The following is a 25,441-nucleotide window of genomic DNA, read 5'->3' as shown; positions in this document are numbered from 1 at the left end:
GTAAATTAGTTTTCCCTCCTCTAGACTTTCATACAAAGAGCATAGAATATGTGCTTTTCAGGGGATTAGCCTATTTAACTCAATGTAATTTTCTTTTGAAATTCATGTTATGTGTATCAGAACATTCCTTATATTGCTGACTGCTGTTGTTCCATTATATGAATATACCACAACTTTTTAGTTATACCCTCACTTTTTGATAGACTTTTTTCTTTCACTTTTTGACTTTTACAGTAATATGCTCATACATGGATTATATTTTCATTTCTGTTGACTAAAACCTACCTAGATTTGAAATCAGTAAATTATGTGAAAAATATATGTTTAAATTTATTAAAAAAAAACTTGGCAAACTGTTAAGCAAAGTGGTTGTGCCATTTTGCTTTCCCACTAGCAATTTATGATAGTTATTATATTATAGCTGCATATCTTCACCAACACTTGGTATGGTCACTGTTTAATTTTAGTTAATTCTGCTGCTACGGCTAAGTCACTTCAGTTGTGTTCAACTCTGTGTGACCCCATAGACGGCAGCCCACCAGGCTCCCCTGTCCCTGGGATTCTCCAGGCAAGAACACTGGAGTGGGTTGCCATTTCCTTCTCCAGTGCATGAAAGTGAAAAGTGAAAGTGAAGTTGCTCAGTTGTGTCCGACTCTTCGCGACCCCATGGATTTACAGCCTACCAGGCTCCTCCATCCATGATTTTCCAGGCAAGAGTACTGGAGTGGGGTGCCATTGCCTTCTCCGTTAGTTAATTCTAGCAGGTGTGTTTTGGCATTTCATTCTTTTGAAATTTTTTGTTTCCCTAACAATTAAAATTGTTGGGTATTTTTTATTTTGCATATTTGTCTTTGATATATAGCTTCTGGATTTGTTTAGATCTTTTGCCAGTTGATCTGGATGTCTTCTTATTCCTATATTATGAGAGTTCTTTATACATTCTCAATACAAGTCTTTTGTAAGATAGAAATACTGGGAATATCTTTCCCAGTCTATGACTTGATTTTTAATTTTCTTAGTGGTGTCTTTCAGAGCTGAAGTTTTTAATTTTGACAAAATCCAGTTAAACAGGTTTTAAATTTTTATGATTGTTGCTTTTTGTGTACTACAAAAGTCAGAAGTCTTTGCATACTCCAGCATTATGCATATTTTATTCTTTAATATGTAAGTATTATCATTTTAGATGTTCATTTTAAAAGAGTGATCCATGTCAGTTTCATTCTTTAAGGTAAGAGTTTAAGTTCCCTTTTTCTGTTTTCAATGGATATCCAGTTTTTCCAGAGTCTTTTGTGAAAAGAGATCCTTTTTCTTTTTTTTTTCAGCACTCAGGGTTTATTTAGAGGCACACACTAAAGGAACATCCTATGACCACCCTTTTCATATTAGTGATAAAGGGAAATGTAGAGATAAAGCAATATATTTTCTGTTGTCAATTTGCTTTTATTTGTTTTAATGTAAATTGACGGACTCCTTCTTTCTCGTGTGTCTTCAAGCTGTGGCCCAGCCACTGACCGCTCTTGAAGGCTCGACTTTTCACTTTGATATGCAACAGCCTCTGTTAGGAAACTTGGTGCATCTTGTCAAGTCCTTGGGTGTAAACTAACCTGCAGCTTCAACCAGCCTCCCACAGGTGCGCCCTGAAGGCACCTTGACTTGGGCCAAATTTTCTCATCTCCCTTTGTAATAGCAAACTATTTTCAGTAGCACGCTGCCTGCAATTTTCTAAAAACCTTTCAACCACACAGAATCTTTATGTAAGGTAAAGACAATATTTGAACAGTGAGAAAGAAGCTCATACTACAGATAAAGTAGGGAAATGGGCGTTTGGAAATATTCCCATCATTATACTAATATGATATTTTTTCTTCTGCCCAAAATGCTACGTGTCACTAATAAAAGTACTCCTATCTAGACACTTGAGAACTGGTTTTAAATCTTCCAAATGTAGATTTTCACTGGATTTTTTTTTTTTTTTTTTAATTTTACTGTGCTTTGCTTTAGTGAACTTTATAGATACATGTTTTTTGTTTTTTGTTTTTCCTTGTTAATTTTCTGTTTAGTTGATCTATCCATAGGTGTGAGTGGGGTATTAAAGTCTCCCACTATTATTGTGTTATTGTTAATTTCTCCTTTCATACTTGTTAGCATTTGTCTTACATACTGCGGTGCTCCCATGTTGGGTGGATATATATTTATAATTGTTATATCTTCTTCTTGGATTGATCCTTTGATCATTATGTAGTGACCTTCTTTGTCTCTTTTCACAGCCTTTGTTTTAAAGTCTAATTTATCTGATACAAGTATTGTGACTCCTGCTTTCTTTTGGTCCCTATTTGCATGGAAAATCTTTTTCCAGCCCTTCACTTTCAGTCTGTATGTGTCCCCTGTTTTGAGGTGGGTCTCTTGTAGACAACATATGTAGGGGTCTTGTTTTTGTATCCATTCAGCCAGTCTTTGTCTTTTGGTTGGGGCATTCAACCCATTTACGTTTAAGGTAATTACTGTTAAGTATGATCCCGTTGCCATTTACTTTATTGTTTTGGGTTCGAGTTTATACACCATTTTTGTGTTTCCTGTCTAGAGAATATCCTTTAGTATTTGTTGGAGAGCTGGTTTGGTGGTGCAGAATTCTCTCAGCTTTTGCTTGTCTGAAAAGCTTTTGATTTCTCCTTCATACTTGAATGAGATCCTTGCTGGGTACAATAATCTGGGCTGTAGGTTATTTTCTTTCATCATTTTAAGTATGTCTTGCCATTCCCTCCTGGCTTGAAGAGTTTCTATTGAAAGATCAGCTGTTATCCTTATGGGAATTCCCTTGTGTGTTATTTGTTGTTTTTCCCTTGCTGCTTTTAATATTTGTTCTTTGTGTTTGATCTTTGTTAATTTGATTAATATGTGTCTTGGGGTGTTTCTCCTTGGGTTTATCCTGTTTGGGACTCTCTGGGTTTCTTGGACTTGGGTGATTATTTCCTTCCCCATTTTAGGGAAGTTTTCAACTATTATCTCCTCAAGTATTTTCTCATGGTCTTTCTTTTTGTCTTCTTCTTCTGGAACCCCTATGATTCGAATGTTGTAGCGTTTAATATTGTCCTGGAGGTCTCTGAGATTGTCCTCATTTCTTTTAATTCGTTTTTCTTTTATCCTCTCTGATTCATTTATTTCTACCATTCTATCTTCTAATTCACTAATCCTATCTTCTGCCTCTGTTATTCTACTATTTGTTGCCTCCAGAGTGTTTTTAATTTCATTTATTGCATTATTCATTATATATTGACTCTTTTTTATTTCTTCTAGGTCCTTGTTAAACCTTTCTTGCATCTTCTCAATCCTTGTCTCCAGGCTATTTATCTGTGATTCCATTTTGATTTCAAGATTTTGGATCAATTTCACTATCATTATTCGGAATTCTTTATCAGGTAGATTCCCTATCTCTTCCTCTTTTGTTTGGTTTGGTGGGCATTTATCCTGTTCCTTTATCTGCTGGGTATTCCTCTGTCTCTTCATCTTGTTTAAATTGCTGATTTTGGGAGTCCTTTCTGTATTCTGGCAGTTTGTGGAGTTCTCTTTATTGTGGCGTTTCCTCGCTGTGTGTGGGTATGTAGAGGTGGCTTGTCAAGGTTTCCTGGTTAGGGAAGCTTGTGTCGGTGTTCTGGTGGGTGGAGCTGTATTTCTTCTCTTTGTTCAGTCGCGCTGTGGGGAGGGAGGGAGGGATGCTGCAAACAAATGACACTGGCGTGCGCTCGCAATGCCTCAGCCCACTGGGTGTGCCCCCGCTCACGGCGCGTGTAGCCTCCCTGCCCACACTGCTCAGGCTCTAGGTTGTTCCGCCGGGAACAATCCGAGGCTGGCCCTGGGTTGCATGCACCTCCCAGGTCCAAGCCGCTCAGGTTCAGGCACTCAGGTAGTCCTCAGAGGCGGAGACTCAGTTGGGCCTGCGTTTTGTGCTCTTCCCAGGTCCGAGCAGCTCAGGTGATGAGGTGTTTGGCGAGCGCCAATGCTGCGACTTATCGCCTCCCCGCCACTCGGTTATCTGGGTGTAAAACCGGCGCACCTTCTCAGGCAGATGTTGACCGTCCAGACCCCCAATAAGTTTTAGTTAGCAAAGAAGCCAGTTTTATAGATAATGTCTCTCTGGGGCTGCGATTGCCCCCTTCCGGCTCTGGCTGCCTGTCACCGGAGGGGGAAGGTCTGCAGCCGGCTATCTCTGTTTAGTCCTTTGTTCCGTGCGCGGGCTGGTGGTGTCTTAGGTTAGGGCTGGCTTTTCGCATGGTAGATATCCCACAGTCTGGTTTGCTAGCCCAAATTATTTCGCTCAGATAGCGCTCAGGGTATTCGGGCCAGATTCTTACTCTCAGCGATGCAGCCCGCGCCGCGCCTCCCTGCCCAGCCCCCGCTTGCTAATGGCGGATGCAGGCGTCTGCGCTGCTTCTCTGCTGGGGGAGTTACCGTAGGGCTCGCAATATGCGAGTTTTAATTGTTTATTTATTTTTTCTCCCTGTTATGTTGCCCTCTGTGCTTCCAAAGCTCGGCACGGATTCGGCAGTGAGAAGGTTTCCTGGTGTTTGGAAACTTCTCTCTTTTTAAGACTCCCTTCCCAGGACGGAACTCCGTCCCTCCCTCTTTTGTCTCTTTTATTGTCTTTAATATATTTTCCTACCTCCTTTCAAGGAGTTGGGTTGCTTTTCTGGGTGCCTGATGTCCTCTGCCGGCATTCAGAAGTTGTTTTGTGGAATTTACTCGACGTTTAAATGCTCTTTTGATGAATTTGTGGGGGAGAAAGTGTTTTCCCCGTCCTACTCCTCCGCCATCTTGGCGCCTTCCCTCCCTTTTTCTACTGACTTATATCGGAGCCTTTGTTGACAATCAGTTGATCATGTGTGTACGTGTTTTTTATAGTCTGTTTAATTCATTTGTGTATTTAAACTTTCACCAAGATAACAGTTTTATTTAGGGTATTAAGTCCTGGTATCAGGTAATGTGAACCTACCAAATTATTTTAGGTATAATAGGTATTTGACATTTTCCTATAAATTTTCAAATCAACTCATCAGTTCAGTTCAGTCACTCAGTTGTGTCTGATTCTTTGCGACCCCATGAATCGCAGCACACCAGGCCTCCCTGTCCATCACCATCTCCCGGAATTCACTCAAACTCACGTCCATCGAGTCGGTGATGCCATCCAGCCATCTCATCCTCTGTCGTCCCCTCTTCCTCCTGCCCCCAATAACTCCCAGCATCAGAGTCTTTTCCAATGAATCAACTCTTCACATGAGGTAGCCAAAGTACTGGAGTTTCAGCTTTAGCATCATTCCTTCCAAAGAAATCCCAGGGCTGATCTCCTTTAGAATGGACTAGTTGGATCTCCTTGCAGTCCAAGGGACTCTCAAGAGTCTTCTCCAACACCACAGTTCAAAAGCATCAATTCTTCGGCACTCAGCTTTCTTCACAGTCCAACTCTCACATCCATACATGACCACTGGAAAAACCATAGCCTTGACTAGACAGATCTTTGTTGGCAAAGTAACGTCTCTGCTTTTTAATATGATGTCTAGGTTGGTCATAACTTTTCTTCCAAGGAGTAAGTGTCTTAATTTCATGGCTGCAGTCACCATCTGCAGTGATTTTGGAGCCCAAGAAAATAAAGTCCGACACTGTTTCCATCTATTTCCCATGAAGTGATGGGACCGGATGCCATGATCTTCATTTTCTGAATGTTGAGCTTTAGGCCAACTTTTTCACTCTCCTCTTTCACTTTCGTCAAGAGGCTTTTTAGTTCCTCTTCACTTTCTGCCATAAAGGTGGTGTCATCTGCATATCTGAGGTTATTCATATTTCTCCCGGCAATCTTGATTCCAGCTTTTGTTTCTTCCAGCGTTTCTCATGATGTACCCTGCGTATGAGTTAAATAAGCAGGGTGACAATATACAGCCTTGACGTACTCCCTTTCCTACTTGGAACTAGTCTGTTGTTCCATGTCCAGTTCTAACTGTTGCTTCCTGACCTGCATACAAATTTCTCAAGAGGCAGGTCAGGTGGTCTGGTATTCCCATCTCTTTCAGAATTTTCCACAGTTTATTGTGATCCACACAGTCAAAGGCTTTGGCATAGTCAAGAAAGCAGAAATAGATGTTTTTCTGGAACTATCTTGCTTTTTCCATTATCCAGCGGATGTTGGCAATTTGATCTCTGGTTCCTCTGCCTTTTCTAAAACCAGCTTGAACATCTGGAAGTTCACGGTTCACATGTTGCTGAAGCCTGGCTTGGAGAATTTTGAGCATTACTTTACTAGCATGTGAGATGAGTGCAATTGTGCGGTAGTCTGTATAAAACAATCTAATGGATTGTGATTTAGTTTTCAAAGATTTATAAGTTGGTTGGAGATAATTGTTAGGTTAACAGTAGTAAGTCTTCTGAACCATGGACCTAGTGTATTTCCATGTTTGCTTAGGTCTTTTATAATTTCTCTCAACAGTGTTTTATAGATTCCAGTGCACAGGTCTTACAAATATTTTCTTAATTTTATTTTTTAACTTCATTCTCAGTTGTTTGTTGTTAGTATATAAAATAGAATTGATTTTTTTTTTATATTTTGAGATAAATATGCTGTGACCGTGATAAATTTACTTATTATTTCCTGTACTTTCTACATATCTGGTTATGTCTGTGAATGCAGTTTACCTTCGCCCTTTCCAATCTGTTTGCCTTGTATTTTTCGTTCTTTATTCATTGTCTGCAGTGTTCAATACAACTGGTGAGAGCAGCTATCCTTGTCTTGCTCCTGATCTTAGGGGAAAAACAACCTTTAACCATAAGTATGATATTATGTATAAATCTTTTGTAGTTGCATTTCATTAAGTTGAGGAGTTCTATTTCTAAAGTCGAGAGTTTTTAATACAAGTATAACAGATGTTAAATTTTGCCTAATGCTTTTTTTCATTTGAAATGACCATAGGCTTTTCCTACTATATTCTGATATAATGAGGATTATATGTATTGATTGTCAGGTATTATACCAATCTAGCATTCCAGTGATAAGCACCACTTGTTCATGTGTTATGCTTTTTATATTATCCCTTTATACAATTCACTCTTATTTTTTGGTTTTTAATTGGTATTCATCAAGGCTATTGGTCTGTAATTTTACCTTTTTCTGGTTTTGGTAACTGTATAAGATTCACCTCATAAAAGGAATAGGGAAGTATTCCTCAGTCCTTTATTTTTAAGAAGAAGTTAGTGTAGTATTATCATTAACTCTTAAATGTTTCACAGGACTTACCTTGAAGTCTTCTGGACCTGGAAAAATCTTTGTGGGAACTTCTTGAATTGCAAACTCAGTATCTTTAATAGTTAAGGGTTTTCAGTTTTTTTTTTCTTTGGTATCATGTTTTTAAGTGAAAATATTTGTCCATTTCATCTACACTGTCTAATTTGTTGCCTTTAATTTGTTTATGCTGTAATCTCTTTGTTCTGTTTAATATCTGCTGGATCTGATAGTGGCCATATGTGGCATCCTTCTTTACTTCTTAAATGTCTAACTAGTGTTTTACCTTTTTTTGTGAGGGGCGGGGGGTTGTGCTTGATGCTGTTTCAGGTCTTTATTGCTGCATGGGCTTCTCTATTAATAGTTGTGACACAGCAACTTAGTTGCCCCATGGCATGCAGGATCTTAGTTCCCTGACCAGGGATGGAACCCATGTTCCCTGGATTGGAAGGTGGATTCTTAACCACTGGACCACCAGGGAAGTCCCTAGAGGTTTTACATTTTAATGATACTTTGAAGTATCTGGCTTTTCGTTTCACTGATTTATTTCCCCCCCTGTTGCTTGCTTATTTCTTATTTTACTGATTTTTCCTTTTTTCCAAACTATTTCCTTTACTTGCTTTGAGTTTAGCATATTCTTTTTTAAAGCTACTTAAGATAAAAGTTTAAATTATTGATATTAAATCTTTCTTGTTTCCTAATATAAAGTGAAAGTGAAGTTGCTCAGCCGTGTCCGACTCTGTGCAATCCCATAGATGGCCTCCCACCAGGCTCCCCCATCCCTGGGATTCTCCAGGCAAGAACACTGGTGTGGGTTGCCATTTCCTTCTCCAGTGCATGAAAGTGAAAAGTGAAAGTGAAGTTGCGTAGTCGTGTCCGACTCTTTGAGACCCCATGGACTGCAGCCCACCAGGCTCCTCCGTCCATGGGATTTTCCAGGCAAGAGTACTGGAGTGGGATGCCATTGCCTTCTCCAGGGAATCCTCCCGACTCAGGGATCAAACCCAGGTCTCCCGCATTGTAGGCAGACGCTTTACCGTCTGAGCCACCAGGAAATATATTATGAGTCCTGCTTTTTTATACATTTTTTATAATCTCAGTCTTGGGACTCCCCTGGCAGTCCAGTGGTTAAGACTCCATGCTTCCAATGCAGGGGGCAGGCATTCAGTCCCTCGTTAGGGAACTAAGATCCCACAAGCCACGTGGGAGTGTTTAGTTCTAAAGTTGGAGTCAGGGCTGCTATTTTGCTCTTTGTTTTCTGATTACCTGACCTGTTTTATTTTAAATCTTTTAAATATACTTTATATTTTAGTGCAATTTTACATTCAGAGAAAAATTAAGTAGAAAGTACAGTGAGTTTCCATTTATTCCCTACCCTGACAAATGCATAGGCTTCCCTAATATTAGTATCTTGTACCAGAGTGGTATGTTGTTAAAATCAGCGACCTACACTGATATATCATTGTCATCCAAAGTTCGTAGTTTATATTAGGGTTCATTTTTGGTGATGTTTATTCTATAGATTTTGACAAATATATAGTGTTATGTATCTGCCATTATAATATTATACAGACTAATTTCACTGCTCTAAAAATCCTCTGTCCTCTGCCTACTCATCCCTCCCTCTCCTCTATAATCTGTAATAGTGGCAACCACTGATCTTTTTATCTTTTCTCTATAGCCTTTTCAGATTGGGCTTAACACATTTAAGATTCCTCCTAACCTGATTTTATGCATCTGTTCCTACATTTTGTTTTACTTTGTGTCAGTCAGTACTGACACAATAATGAATTTTCATTATTCATTTTCATTTCTCTGTTGCATCTGTAGTTACATCATCTTGCATTGTTTTTTGTGGTTTCTTTAGGGATTATAGTATGCAGCTTCTATAGTATAGTATCTTTAACTTATCATGATTTATTAGAGATAATGCTGAATTACTTAAGGTAAAATATATCAGCTTGCAACATTGTATTTTCATTTACTGACTTCCATGGTTTGCTCTTTGGTTCTCCATGTATTTGATATTTCTGTTTGTAATTAATGGTGTTAAAATGCTTGCTTTAAACCAAGAGTCTACAGCCATTAGGTTATATCCAGTCTGCTACATGTTTTTGTACAGATTGTGAGTTAAGAATAGTTCTTCTATTTTAAATGTTGGAAAAAATACAAAATCAAAATATTTCTGACCTATTTAAGTTTTTGAAATTTAAATCTTAGTGTCCAAACATGAAGTTTTATTGAAACACAACATTGCTCATTCATTTTATAAATTCTCCATGATTGTTTTCATGCTAAAACAGCAGAAAAATGTTCACCAATTGCTGCTAAAAACTTTTTTAAAAAATGGAAGGAAATGAATATAGTCTTTTTAATAAAACTTTTCTCCAATTCTTCATTCTTTCCTAAAGACCTTGTTTATCATCTGGTGTCATTTTTACCTTCAGCCTGAAGACCTTTTTTTTTTTTTTCCCACCATTTTTGGTACAGTTTTGCTAGTGATGAATTCTTTCAGACTTTATCTGCTCATATAGCTTTATGTCGCCTTTGTTTTTAATAGGTAATGTTGCTGAGTACAGAATTCTTGGTTGATGTTCTCTTAGGCTTTTAGCAGTTTGATTAGGATTTTCTGAGTGTAGTTTTCTTTTGTTTTTATTCTTTTGGGGTTCATTAAGCTTTTTTAATGTATAAGTCAAGTTTTTGCTTATTTTGAATATGTTATGCCATTATTTCCTTAAAATTTTTTCAGGTCTTTTTTTTTCCTCTTTCTCTGGGACTCCAATTATATCTGTCTTGCATTACTTTGAAATGGACCCAAAAATCTCTGTGAATCCGTTATTCATTTTTTTCTTTTTCATTTCCTTTCTATTCAGATGGCTTAATTTCTGTTGATCAAAATAGTCATACTTTATTTTATTATGCTTTTTTAAATTTCACTTTGCAGATATTTCATTTTTACAAATTGAAGGATTTTAGCAGTCCTGAGTTGAGCAAGTCTATAGGAGCCATTTTTCCAGCAGTATTTAGTATTTGCTCATGTCTCTGTCAAGATGGCTATTCCTGAAATATTTCACTTTATCATTATTATTGTATTTGTTATCATCTGTAGTCAATGATCTTTGATGTTACTATTACAAAAAGATTACAACTCACAGAAAGCTCTAGTGATGATCAACACATTTTATCTAAGTATTTTTTAATTCAGACAGGCATATACATTGTTTTTTAGACATAATGCCATTGCACACTTAATAGACTACAATATAGTGTATGTGTAACTTTTATATGCAGTGCATAATCAAAGAATTTTTGTGACTGGCTTTATTGCAATAATTATTGTAGTGGTCTAGAACTGAAACTGTGATGTCTCCAAAGTATGTCTGCATTTACAAGGTTAATGTTTGTTCCTTTTCCTATGCTATTGAGCCTATATAGTGAAATTTTCATTTCATTTATTATACTTGGTAGGTCTAGAATTTTCAGTTCATGTTTTTTTATCAGTTTATGTTTCAAGATTCCATGCCAGATTTTTCATTACTTCTTTGGAGAAGGAAATGGCAACCCACTCCAGTGTTCTTGCATGGAGAATCCCAGGGACGGGGGAGCCTGGTGGGCTACCGTCTCTGGGGTTGCACAGAGTCGGACACGACTGAAGTGACTTAGCAGTTAGCAGTTGGACACATTTAGAACAACTATTTTGAAGCCTTTTTATTTTTTTTAATTTTTTTTGCAAAATCCAACATCTAGGCCCACTAGGAATTAGTTTCCATGAACTATATTTTTCTGAATATGGGTTATATTCCCCTTCTTATTTTTCTGTTTACATATCTGGTAATTTTTGCTAGAAACCAGGATCTTTTGAATAATGTGTTGTAGTAATCCAAATTCTGTATGTCTTGTTTTTTGAGGATTTTTGTTTATTTTTCTTCTAGTAGACAATTAACTTGCTTGGAATCAAGCTTTAAACCCTGCCCTCCCTGTCCTCTTACCTCCACCCCAAGTGTGAAGCAGCTGATAGTTAGGTCTCTTCAGCTTCCTCCTGCTGCTTTTTTCACTCGGGTCCCGTGATGGGTGATGTTCATGTACTTTTAGTTCTCAAAGAATTGGTATGTATTAACGTTTAGATTTGAGGGCTTACTTTCTGTGGTACTCTTTCTTCTAGTGTTTCACCCTTTTATAATTCCTGCTGCTTTGTTAGCCCCAACTTTCTGACACCTCAGTCCACAAAGGCTGTAGGTTCTGCTTAACTTATAAGCAGGTTGTATAATGCTGTTAATCAAAAATGCAGAAATCTCGGAATCTCACTAGGTACACTTCTGGTTTTCAAAACTCTTTTCTCGTGTCTGTTTGCTTTTTCCTAAGTCTCCTTTGATCTCTCTTAACAATTGCTTAGTTTGACTATCAAACTAGAGTTCTGGCAAAATTTATACTCAGATTTGGAGTCTCATTCTTCCTGTAGTTTTCTCACTTCTAGATAAATGTCGCTAAATCTTCAGCTCATCTACCAGTCCTCAATTCTATCCTCTATCACCTTTGAGGAAGTAAACTGGTTTTCTGCTTGCAGAGCTGTGGACTTTGGGGTGGATACCTTCATGCAAAATAGCCACAAACTTAAGAATTCTTACTCATTGTTATCGTTTAAGAATAAACTCTTCTCCAGTTTTTGCTTACTTTGGTGTCCTTCCAGTGCCTTCTATTACTTATTTATTATGTATTGTGTACAGATTTTAAAATTATCATCTGAGGGATTGTTTTCTTGACCAGTTCACTCTATTATTGCTGGATATGTCACATTTGTGCATTTTTTAGAATTTATTTTTAATAGAAGGATAATTGCTTTACAATAATGTGTTGGTTTATACTGTACATCAACATGAATCAGCCATAGGTATACATATGTCCTCTCCCTCTTGAACCTCCCTCCCAGCTCACATCCATTCCACCCCTCTAGGTTGTCACAGAGCCCCAGTTGGAGTTTCTGAGTCATACAACAAATTCTCATTGGCTATCTATTTTACATATGGTAGTATATGTGTTATCGTGCTACTCTCTCCATTCATGTCCATGCATTTTAAAACCATATTCTTCCTGCATAACACATTAATCTTAAAGGAGAAAAAAAATTGCCTCATTGGTGAAGCCTGAAAAATTGTTCTGCCCTTGTAATACACTGTAACATACTTCTGTTGTAGTACCCTTACCACCAGTCTTGTAGATTTGCGTTGACACATACTTTCTTAAAAGTATGTGTTGCATGCTTTGCAGCTGTAACTTCTTGTGAGCAGAGACTGTGTTTTGTATATCTTGGCACCCCAGTAAACTAATGCAATTTGGGATTGCAAAGTGACTTCACAATACATTTTTAGAATACGTTATTAAGTAAATTTGGTGGCAAGTATTTCTACTTTGATTTTTTGTTGTTGTTGCTTCCCTTACAATCTAAATCACAAAACAAGAAAAATGGTAGGCTTTCTTTACAAGTTTCATATGAATGCCAGAAAGGAGCAGGATCAAAACTAGTCCCCAAGGACTTCCCTGGCAGTCCAGTGGTTAAGACTTTCTGCTTTCACTGCAGGGAGCACCAGTTCAGTCCCTGGGTGGGGACCTGAGATCCCACATGCTATATAGGACAGCCAAAAGATAAAATAAGTTATAAAATAAAAATCTAGTCCCCTATGTCTGGTCAATTTTCTGATCACAGTTCCAAACCATTATAGGGATCAGTGTCATTCAAAGATGTGACTGTGGACTTCAGTCAGGAGGAGTGGCAGCACCTGGATCCTGCTCAGAAGACACTCTACATGGATGTAATGTTGGAAAACTATTGCCATCTCATTTCTGTAGGTAAGAAAAATTCTTTGAAACTTTCAGTAGCATGCATTTCCTTTGAGAGTGCCTAAAATACATGTGATCTTGGATTTCAGGGATGAATTCTCTTTGGTTGACACAAAGGATAATTGTGTCTTGACTTGCTTAGTACAAGGTGTTACGTTTACTCTTACACGAAGGAGTATCTTACTTTGCAGAATGGAAATTCAACTTATTGATTTTTCAAATGTATTAACATCTAAGCAACTTAATCCAAATCTTCCCTTAATCAGGGTGTCACATGACCAAGCCTGATGTGATCCTCAAATTGGAACGAGGAGAAGAACCATGGACATCATTTAAAGGTCATACCTGCTTAGGTGAGTTTCTGACTCTCAGGCAGATGAGATCTAGTGAAAAATAAATTTAAAGTGGTTGTGTGGTGGGCAACACCTTTGAAATGTTTTGGTAGTGTCCTTTTAAAGGGTCCTAACCTTTGAAATGACCATTGTGCCTGCAAAAATCTCAAATTACACTTTCAAATACCACTCACCCTATATAATAGACTTTCCTAATTTGCTTGCCACTCTTACTTGCCTAATTGATTGCCTAACTGCCACTCTTAATCAAAATGTACTGTAAGCCTTCCTTCTTTTAGATCTTTTCATCCATTTCTGTCCTTTTCTAGCTTTCTCAGTCCCTTATCATCTAGCCATTGTATAGGTTTCTTTTAGGCATTCTTATCTATCTTTAAGAAAGAAAAAATTCTTTGTTAGTATTTCTCAGGTGCTTTCTGGTTTATCTCCATATCTTTAGTATCATTTCAGATTTGTTTGCTATGCTAACTCTGAGTTCCCATTCTCACCACAAGTCTCGCTGTTAATTTAAAAATTCTGTTGCCTTGACCTAGACAGATAATTCCATAGTTACTATTTTTTTACAGTAAGTTTTCATGGTTCATTGTATATCGATGATCATCTTACCTGAAACCATCCCTTGCTTTGGGTAAAACATTGACTTGTTCTTACCCTGATTCTCTCAATGATTATTTCCAGCTTGGTCTGTTCTCTTTACACTCTGGCCACATTGCCTGGAACAGTGCCTTATACATAATAGTCACACAAATCTTTTTTTTTTTTAATGTATATTATTTCTCTAGACTCTCAGTCTTTTTTCTCTAATTTGTCATCAAGAGATCTACCTTTTAATTATAGTAGTACCATCCATTCTGAGAACTTAAACTCTTTGTTTTATATAGATACCTCTAGCATTGACATTCTTGGCACATTTCTCCCACCTTCACTCTAGTCCTTCCTAAGTCCTGCACTCTGATGTCTTACTTATTCCAACTTTCCTAGCTCTTAAATTCTTTCCCACTAACTATTTCCAGATTATTTTGTTCCTGCTGTGATACCAGCTTGATTGTCTCTGTCATAATCTTTTGGGAACCTCTTCACAGTTTGTGCTTATAAGCCTGTGAAATATATTTACATCCTCCTATATTTTATTTTTCGCTGTAGTTTTCTCACTTCTACATAAATATCATACAAATTGACAGCTACCGTATTTCATGTCTTGAAATTGTAATTACAGTTTGGCTTTGCTATAATTTTTGTCCTAATTTTTTCAACTTATATTGTTACTTTCCTGACAAGATACTTGTTCTCTACTTCTTTTTGTTAATTATATGAAACTGAAATTCTCCTTTATACAAGGAGTACCATAGTAAGCTGTCATGTGGTCTTTTCAAGTGTTTCTCTTTTGTGGAAACTCTTGCTAATTTCCACTTGATCTAGTCTCCTAAATGTCCTCTATACATGTAAGGGTTATCATGTCTGTACTTTTCACTGTGTTCACCCTTCCATGTAATGTGTATCTTTGAAGTCATGACTTCTTATCCTTGCTCTTCCTTGACTACTCCCCAGCATATCCACCTCTCCTTTTTCTTCATTCCCATGTTTTTTATAACTGTGACACATACAACTCTTAAAGATTATATAATTTGATACTTGACTGTACATGGTTTATACTTAAGGATTCATTCTTTCAAAGATAATATCCTTTGTACTTTCTTTGGTGTAGTATATATGTTAAGTAGTCAGTTGCTTTTTTTCTGTTTGTGGAACTGTATAGAGGAGATCTCTTTGTCCTCCATTCACAAAGCATGTACTGATAAGTCCTTTCAGAAGTATTTGCTCAGGTCATGGCTCTGTACATCTGATTGAAGTGGTGGATTCTAACAGACACTACGTATCTATGATCTGCAGTGTTAATATAAACTCAGAAGAATACAAAGAAAATAACCAATAAAGAATTTCAATAAAGAGTTATGAGAAAAGATTATTGTCAAAGTTTGCATTTTTAATGAAATATTTATGATACAATGTAAGCTTGTAAAAAGATTTGTTAGAATTATTTTTATAAACTATAGTTGTTTTCAAGTTATAAAGAAACAGTCCTTAAATTGATGGTGAGGCATATGTGAAGAGTTTTGATATCATGGAGTGGTAGCATTTTCTTGAAGATTCTCTAAATATGATTAGAAATAAGACTAGGAAAAAAGTCAGCTGATTAAAAGAATGTAAGTAAAGCATGTGATTAGGAATAAGTGAGGTATATATACAGCAATAAATATGAGGCTTTACTTGTTATGGGTGAGATTTTTCAGATATGTGGACAACCCTGAAAACTTGTTCGAATATATAAAGTGAGTTTAAGTGATGTAAAGTTTTGTTTACAGGAGAAATTCCTTCTATGTTAGTACTGGAGGCAATGAACTCAGGAAGAAACAGACTTTTGAGCCTAGATTTAACATTGTTGCATTAGATATGGATGATCTCAAATATAACTATAAATTTATAAGAGAAATAAAGGCTAAGGTTAATGAGTGATCTAGAACCACAGGGAGCAATCTTTCTGGTCCACATATGGAAAACTGGAGTTAAGAATGTTACTGTATCGGAGAAAGACTTGATTCTTTCTTTAAACCTCAATAATTAAGTTAGCAATTGAAAAGAATAGTTATAATTAATTGTCATGAGTGTTTTCTTATTGAGCAATTTTGAAAGAAAAATAGCAATCTGAATACACCAGTAAACAAAACACTAGTTTGTTTCAAAGTTCCTGTTGGGGGACTTCCCTGGTGATTCAGTGGTTAAGACTCTGGGCTTCCACTGTAGAGGGTATGAGTTCAATCTCTGGTCAGGGAACTAAGATCCTGCATGCTGCACAATTTGGCGAAAAACACCCCATTTGTTTTTAATAAAAATAAAGTTCCTGCTGGGAGTGTTTTCTTTGTACTTACCTCACAAGAAAAAATGACTCCCAGTTATATGGAGGATTAGAGTGTAGACTATAGGATTTTTTTTTTTTCTAAATGCTAGGAAAATAATCAATACTTGGAAAGATTTATCGATGGCTGTGTGGAAGAGGGGTGGTGGGACAACTGGACGTATTTTACCTGACAATCTAGGGATGAACATTTAAAAGCTCTAATCTGTGTCCTCCAGACACTTACCTCTAAAATTTTCCCTGAACTAGCTTTTCCACTAATTTGTCTTGTTCATCCTACTTAAATCTTAATGCCATAGGTTCAGTTCATTGCCTCTGAATCCACCTATCCAAGCATGAGTTCCTCTTCCACTGTTCTTGTGTCTTCTCTTTACTGCTTCTTGTCTTTGTTTTACTTTCTGTATGAAGTTCTGGGACAAAGTGCAAATGTTACTAGCATTCATTACTTAATATTTCACCTTTTTCCACACTGAGGCAGAGTGTTTAATTTAGGTTCCATGTCTTTTCCCAGGCAAGGAATAGTTTGTCCTTGATCTTTTTTGGCCTCATATATATATACAATTCCTTTTCATAGAAAATATGTAAGATTCACAAGTTGTTATTAATTATATTCTTTTCTAGAAGAAAACTGGAAAGCTGAAGACTTTTTATTGAAATTCAAGGAACAGCAAGATAAATATTCTAGATCAGTTATATTAATCAACCACAGAAAGCTGGTTAACGAAAATGGTAGTACATGTGAAAAGACACTTACTTTGAGTAAAAACCCTATTAATTCAAAAAAGCTACCTCCTGAATATGACACTCGTGAAAAGATTTTAAAAAATGTTTCAGAATTAATCATCAGTAATCTAAGTCCTACAAGAAGGAGACTTAGTGAGTGTAATGGGTATGGGAAATCACTCCACAATACTAAACCAGAGACAGCTCACTCTGGAGTCAAATCTCATAATCAATGTGGGAGGACCATCAGTCATAATGAAACGATCACACAATATCATAAGATGGAAACTCCAGCACAGTCATTTGAATATAATGACTGTGAGAAAGCCTTTTTAAAAAGAGGAGGCCCAGTTACACATAGTAGAACTTATAGAAGGGGAAACACATCTGATTATAATAAAAGAAGAAGAACAACCAATATTGAAAAAAAGCATACATGCACTGAATGTGGGAAGTCCTTTTGCAGGAAATCAGTATTGATTCTGCATCAGGGAATTCACACAGAAGAAAAACCCTATCAATGTCATCAGTGTGGAAATTCATTTAGGAGGAAATCCTATCTCATTGATCATCAGAGAACTCACACGGGAGAGAAACCCTTTGTTTGTAATGAATGTGGTAAGTCTTTCCGCCTAAAGACAGCCCTCACTGATCATCAGCGAACACATACAGGGGAGAAATCATATGAATGTCCACAATGTAGGAATGCCTTTAGATTGAAATCACACCTCATTCGTCATCAGAGAACTCACACAGGAGAGAAACCATATGAGTGTAGTGACTGTGGAAAGTCTTTCCGCCAGAAGACAACACTCTCCCTACATCAGAGAATTCATACAGGAGAAAAACCCTATATTTGTAAAGAATGTGGAAAGTCCTTTCATCAGAAGGCAAACCTTACTGTACATCAAAGAACTCATACAGGGGAAAAACCCTATATTTGTAATGAATGTGGGAAATCCTTCTCCCAGAAGACAACCCTTGCTCTTCATGAGAAGACTCATAATGAAGAGAAACCTTATATTTGTAATGAATGTGGAAAATCCTTCCGCCAGAAGACAACCCTCGTGGCACATCAGAGAACACATACAGGGGAAAAATCCTATGAATGTCCTCACTGTGGGAAGGCTTTTAGAATGAAGTCATACCTCATTGATCATCACAGAACTCACACAGGAGAGAAACCATATGAATGTAATGAATGTGGAAAATCCTTCAGTCAGAAGACAAATCTCAATTTACATCAGAGAATCCATACAGGAGAGAAACCTTATATTTGTAATGAATGTGGGAAGTCTTTTCGCCAGAAAGCAACCCTCACTGTACATCAGAAAATACATACAGGGCAGAAATCCTATGAATGCCCTCAGTGTGGGAAAGCCTTTAGCAGGAAATCATATCTCATTCATCATCAAAGAACTCATACAGGAGAGAAACCATACAAGTGTAGTGAATGTGGGAAGTGCTTCCGACAGAAGACAAATCTCATTGTACATCAGAGAACTCACACAGGGGAGAAACCTTATATTTGTAATGAATGTGGTAAGTCCTTCAGTTATAAGAGAAATCTTATTGTCCATCAGAGAACTCACAAGGGAGAAAACATGGAAATGCAGTAATAAATGATGTGATTTCTTTGTGAAGCCTTTCTAAGTTATTGTAAAACTTTGTTTTTTTAAAGCATGCTTAAACATATATATGAGGTAATTTTAATCACAAATGTAATAATAATTATTAATTTAATGTACTGTACCACATAAATATTTATCTATGTTTACTAGCATATGAAATGGGTGTGCTCATTGATATTGAACTTTTTATCAGCAATGAAGCTAATTTTCTAAGTTTTTGAGTTCTGACTCAGTTTATTTTTTTAAGTGCTTATATAGTACATGCAGAGGCAAGATACAAAATGGTTATAAGCATCACCCTCCATAAGAGGAAGAAAATATGAAATAAACTTCTTATTGCACTCTTCAGAATAAAATGTAGTTGTTACTACCCCCAAAGTTGACCACTTCCCTGTTTTTAACATGAAATAGTTTTCTTACTTATTCAAACTATATATGTATTTTGTTATTCATTATAAATTCTTCTGTGTGGTTTCACTCAACGTTTTAAAGATTCATACATTATTGCATGTGGCAGTAGTGTATTCATTTACATTCTGTATACTATTCCATTTTAAGAATATACTGCTATTTATCAATCCTCTTGATGGGTATTTGTATTTTTTTATAATTTTGTGTTGTAATAAAAATGTGGCTGTAAATATTCTTGTATATGTCTGTCTGTGGGGGTGTGTGTGTGTATGCTTGTATTTCTGTTGATTTTATACAAAGACTGAAATTATTTAATCCCAGGGTATGTATAAAGGGTTTTCAGTTATGGTTGATACTGCCAGAGATCTCTCAAACTTTTCTCAACATGGGATGATTCACTTTGGAGAGTATTGCGATATACACAGTATATGTAATTCACAGTATACTTTGAGTTACATTTTAGTGCTTCATGTTATATTTAGAAATCTTACCACAATGTATGTCTTTTTAGCCTCCCCTCTTTATGATTATTATATTTATTATATCTACATACATTGCAAGCCTTATGAGACAGTGCTATACTCCTTGCTTTTTAGCACAGTAAATATTTATAAAAAGAAAAAAACAATTTTATTTTTTACTCAGCAATTTACCATTTCTATAGCTCTTATTTTTGAAGTTTCAAGTTTTCCTTTGGTATCATTTTCCTTTCATCTAAAGAGTTTTGTTTAGCGCTTCTTCTAGAGCAAGCCTGCTGGTAGCAAATCCTCTTTGTCTTTCTTTATCTAATATCTTTTATCCTTCATTCTTGATCATTTTCACTGGACAAAGATTGGGGTTGACATTTCTTTCCTTAAAGCATTTAAAAAATGTTCCACTACCCTTGGGCCTTCATACTTTCAGTGAGAGTTCTGTTATTCAAGACATTGTTCTCCAATATGTAAAATGCATCTGTATTCTCTGGAAGCTTTTGATATTTTTTTTCTTTGATTTTCAGCAGTTTGGTTATGATGTGTCTCAGCAATGGTTTCTTACAGTTTATCCTTTTTGTGATATGCTACATTTCTTGAATCTGTAAGTTTAAGGTCTTTTGCTAAACTTGGTAGGTTTTCAACCATTAACTCCTTATAAATATTTTTTTTTCTTCCTGGTACTTTCTTTTTTCCTTTCACAATCTCAGGGACACAAATAACAAACCCTTTGGTATTGTCCCTCAGATCCTAGAGGCTCTAATAAGTTTGTTTTATTCTAAATCTTTCTATGTTAGATAATTTTTTTGTTGATCCAAGTTCAGGTTCACTAAATCTTTTCTCTGTTTTCTCCATTTTGTTGCTGAACCCATCAAATAGGTTTTAATTTTCATCATATGTTTTAGTTCTAAAATTTCCTTTTATACATCTGAAAATTATAAAAATTTTTAGTTAAAGTTCCTTAAAACTAAATTCTTTTTGGTTCTTTTTTTACAGTTTCTGTGTCTCTGCTTAGAGTCCCCTTTACTTGTTGAAACATGGTTCTAATAGCTGTTTAAAAGTCTTTGGTAATTCTAACGTGAATCATCTCAGTGTTAATGTCTTTTTCTTTTTTTCTTTTCCATTGTGAGTTGTTAAAATTGTCCTATTCCATTGTATGCAGAATACATTTTTATTGTTTGCTAGACATTTTGAATAATTTGATTCTTTGAATCTATTTTAAATCCTGTGGGAGGCATAATTTTGGTTTGTTTATCTTAGTAGGTTGAATTCAGATTCAGTGTGTAAGTTCTAATGTACTTTCTGTGCCCTGGGCTTCCAATGTCAGTTCATTTTGCAAAGCATTTGCAGCACCAGTGTGCTTTATCTTTCAGGGGGTTCACCTAGGACCCACTCTGAGACCTGGCTTATGGTCTACCTTCTAGTTCGATTCTCAAGGCCTTTGGTGTGCTGCCTAGAGTCAGATCTACACGTGTGCACCCTCGACTTCATATACTTTAAGGGATCTCTAACTTGAGTTGCCTCCTCTCCCCTGTCTTCCTAGAACTTTTTAGTTTCCAGAGGACCCCTTCCTGGCTCTAGTTACAGCAACAGAGCTTTATTTAGTCTTCTCATTCTGCTGTATCCTTGCCACAACTCGGTCTTCCTCCAGCGCCAACCAGTGACAGAATAAAGAAGAAAAAAACAATGAGATTTTCCATCTTCTTCAGAACAGACTTCCACTAGTAAGATAAGATTCCCTTTCCTTGGGATTTAAGTACTTGCTGGCAGCTACTGGTATCATGGATTCCTTCCACTTCTCTGCCCCACAAAAATCTCTTCTGTCACTCTTCCAACTAGAGATACCTTCTCATGGAGCTATCTCTATCCAAGTTTGGCTCAGAATCTTGGGATTCAGGTTGTTTCAGTCCAAAGTTCTGCCTCTCAAGTCATGCTTTCCTCCATGTTTGGTTTTGTTTTGCTAACATTTTCCTTAGAATATTTGCATTCATATTCACAGATTAAGCTTATTTAGATTTTTTGGAAGCTGTCTTCATCCAGTGTTTAGACTTCTAGAATGAGCTTGTAAAATTCTTCTAGAGATTATCCTTAGAGTTTCTAAGTGATGATTTAAGTATTGTTTTTAGAGAGAACTTCGGCCAAATTTTAATTTTTCTGCTATGTGTATTGGACTATGCAGATTTCTACCTCATCTTGAATGAATTTTAATTCATTTAATTTATGTATACCTGTGGCTGATTCATGTCAATGGATGGCAAAAACCATGGAGGTAAAGTAATTAGCCTCCAATTAAATTAATAAAAAGCAAAAAAACCCAAAATACTTTCTTTAGTATTATTATTTTTAAAATTTCCGTAAATATATATATTATCTTATAAATGCTGTCATATTTCTTGTCTTTATATAGATCAAATTTATAAGTCTAATTTAGATGGGTGTTTTTTCCACACAAATTTAATAGGTTTTATTTCTTCTTTCATTGATTTCTAATTTTAACCATATAAGTGATTTCATTCTGCAGTAGTTAGGTTAATTGGTTCTTTTTCTAGTTTCTTGGGTTTTAATTACATCATCAGTTTTATCAAGTGTCCACTGTGTGACAGACACTGTTTCAGAACAATATCTTGATTTCCCAAATTTTGTTAAAGAGTGTTAGTGTTCTTGTAAGATGGCTTTCCTAGGACAGGTCAAGTGTGGAAAAAGAAACCAGATAAATGACCAGAATTAAGACCTGAGGCTTCCCTGGTGGCTCAGCAGTAAAGAATCCACCTGCCAATGCAGGAGATGTGGGTTCAATCCCTGGGTCAGGGAGATCCCCTGGAGAAGGAAATGGCAGCCTACAACCTACTCCAGTATTCTTGTCTAAGAAATCCCATGGACAGAGGAGCCTGGTGGGCTATAGTCCATGGGGTCACAAAGAGTCAGACATGACAGCAACTAAACATCAACAGCAAGATGACTTTCATCACCTCTTAAAGGTTTTGATATGTAGCAATTCATTATCACTCATCTGAGTGGTATCCTATTTTTGTTCTGATTTTTTCTGTGAATCAAACAAATAAAATATAAATTTCCAAGAGGAGGTTAGAATCACTCCATAAGTTACTTTCTAATTGTAAGAATAAAAAAAGGCCCTCTAAAATGGAGAGAGTTGACAGTCACCACCTTAACCATATGTTCAAATTTATCCTCGTGATTTCAGTCTGTACCTTGATATATGACAATACTAAATACATCATTTAGGAAATATTCTGCAAAATTGTTTGATTCAAACTTAATCTTTTCTCTACACTTAACACATTACTGACCAGGAAGTTTTGCAGAAACCAACGCCTGTGGCCAGTTATTTGTCATGTAAAAAATACTGAAACACTCTGGTCCACAATGTTTGGGTAACAAAAGATGTATTAATATGTCTCTGGTCAATAATGTGTTAATTTCCAATATAGATGGCAGAATAAATTAAATGACAACATTAGGAAACAAGCACAACAATCCAAAATACGGACCATCCTGCAAGGCGACATGGACTCTAAGAAGAAAACTCATGAAGAAAAATAAAAGTGAAGAACTAAACTAGACTAAAAGAGATAGATCACTAAATGCAATTTCTGAGCCTAGAGTTTACTTTAGATTAAAAAAAAGTAGGGACTTCCCTGGTAGTCCAGTGGTTATGACTCTGCTTCCAATGCAGGGAGCGTGGGTTTGATCCATTTAGATTCCATATGCCACGCAGTATGACCAAAAAAATAGAATAACAAAAGAATAATAAAATAATTTTTTAGAAAACAAAAGTAAATAACTATTAAAGTCAATCTTGGGACAACTGGGAAGATCTGAACATGTGTCACATGATATATTTTAGAAGATGTAGTTATAGTAGGGTTATGTTGAAAATTACTTATAGGAAGATAAGCCAGATATGATAAACTGTTAGCTTTTAAACTGGGTGGAGGGTAAGATGGTAAATACATTTCCATTGTACTTTTTAAACTTTCCTGTATGTTTGAAAATTTTTATAATGGCAACTTAGAAGGTTTACTAATGGACAGTTTTCTCTTACTTATCCTTTTGATCATTTCTAATAAATTCTGGGTTGTGAGCAGAGAGTGTAGATTATAGGATATCTCCTATTAGCAGTTTATTAATAGCAAACTGCTTCATACCCTTTTCTACTTCAGCAATTAGCTATATTCTCAATATATATTTACAGCCACTAGTTCCAGAGTATTTATTCCAGCATTAGTTTCCTGATGCAGCACATCAAGAATGAAGTTGTCTCACATGTTCTCTGTATTTTACAGGACTTTATTCAAAGTCAGTCATCTAAAGTTGAATAGGAAGATGGAGTTAATTGGAGGCTTTTCTAAGATCATTACCAACATAGTGTCTTTCTCTAAGAATTCACTAATGGTAATGCTCTTGCTTATCTGATCAACAGTAGCTAATATTTGTTAAATAATCTTAACAAAGATTTACAGGTCCTCATAAAAACTCAATTAGATCGGTATTATCACTGTTTTACAACTGAGGCACAGAGCTAATAAGTATATCGCTGTGTATTTTAATGATGTGATAGACTAGGTATGGGCTGTGACTAAAGGCTTTCTTTCAGTTCGACAACTGGTAGATTAAGAGATTATACAAATTTGCAGACATCCAACAGGAATTGAGTGGTTTTGATCTCAGGTGGCCTTGGCCTGCAGCAACTTTAAGCAGGATCTCAGTTCCCTAGCCAGAGGTTGAAGTCAGGAAGCTGCAGCAAGAGTCCTGAGTCCTAGCCACTAGACCACGAGGGCCAGTGACAGGGCCCTGGCTTGTCCGCTTTGCGGACATGAATGTCAACAAAGAGACAGAAAGTAGTGAATTACTAGGAGGAAAGAAAAGAACATGTGAATAAATGCACACAGGTGGGCCCAGAGAGAGAGTGTCATGCTTTCGTGGTAGCTTAAATTCCTTATATGGGGCATTTCTTCTGGGTTTCCTCTGGTCAGTCATCTTGCTGCCTCTGAGTCTGTATTTAATATAACTGGGGGTCCTCCCTTGTGTGCATGCATATCTCTTAGCTCAGATGGATTCCAGTGCAGAGGCCTATGGGATGACTGACATCACCTACTACTGGTGGCCTTTGAACTCTGAGGAGCCTTTCTGCACATGTGTAGTTGGGAAGGTCTCCTTGACCTCAAGAATGAGAAATAATATGTTCTCTTTATCTTTTATATGGGCAGGCCTCACCTCCTCTTCACTTCTGCCATTATTTCTATCTTGGAATATCTGTCCACAGGGGACAGACTCCAGTTGCTCAGCCTGGGGCCTATCTACTGTCTCAGTTTTGGAAGTATTTTATATGTTCATTAGATTAAGATACCTGGCAAGAAATCTTTTACACCTAATAAATTGTAAGAATTGCAAAAAAAATTCCCAAATATTCCTCCTAGTATTAACACTCCATTAAGAGCAGAGTGAAAGAAAAAGCACTTTTATATCAACACTACAAGGTTATGAATTCTCAGATGTTCATAGAGACATGAATATTGGGCCTTCCTGCATTTCTTACATTTTTAGAGTCTTAACATTATTAAGTCTCTGATGTTCAATAAAGTGTGAAAAGCATCCCCACATTCCTTAAATTCACAGGGTTTCTACTAATGTACATTCACTAATGTTCATTCTATCAAAAGCCATGCCATATCACCCCATACATTCATATTTTTGGTTTCTCACCATTATGAATTATCTAATGATCTGTAAGAACTGAATGAACTTCAAAGCCCCTTCTATGTATCTTAAATTCACAAGTTCTTTTTAGTGTGCAGTTTTTGATGTTGATTGTGTTGAACTCCATC

The 25,441-nt window shown here is 36.4% G+C and overlaps 1 protein-coding gene across 16 annotated transcripts in view; it reads left to right on the top strand.

The window, feature by feature from the left end:
- The window catches only part of ZNF567 (zinc finger protein 567), a 42,831-nt gene that overhangs the window by 10,636 nt on the left and 6,754 nt on the right, over window positions 1-25,441 (top strand). For 11 of the 16 annotated variants that reach the window (XM_086351893.1, XM_086351901.1, XM_086351900.1 and 8 more), the window contains 3 exons: window positions 12,979-13,105; window positions 13,363-13,449; window positions 16,982-19,355. In XM_086351893.1, coding sequence (XP_086208019.1) covers window positions 12,979-13,105; window positions 13,363-13,449; window positions 16,982-18,702 — 1,935 coding nt within the window. In that variant the 3' untranslated portion in view covers window positions 18,703-19,355. Of the gene's footprint in view, window positions 1-12,978; window positions 13,106-13,362; window positions 13,450-16,981; window positions 19,356-25,441 lie in introns of those variants that run through there. The other 5 variants (XM_086351905.1, XM_086351910.1, XM_086351907.1 and 2 more) reach the window with 1 other exon arrangement.

The sequence above is a fragment of the Bos grunniens genome, chromosome 18, assembly GCF_055505025.1.
Source record: "Bos grunniens cultivar Pamir isolate PY7600 chromosome 18, Bosgru_T2T1.0, whole genome shotgun sequence".
In the NCBI taxonomy this organism is placed as follows: Eukaryota; Metazoa; Chordata; class Mammalia; order Artiodactyla; family Bovidae; genus Bos; species Bos grunniens.
The sequence above is the reverse complement of the archived record's forward strand: the minus strand, read 5'-3'. Positions and strand labels throughout refer to the sequence as shown.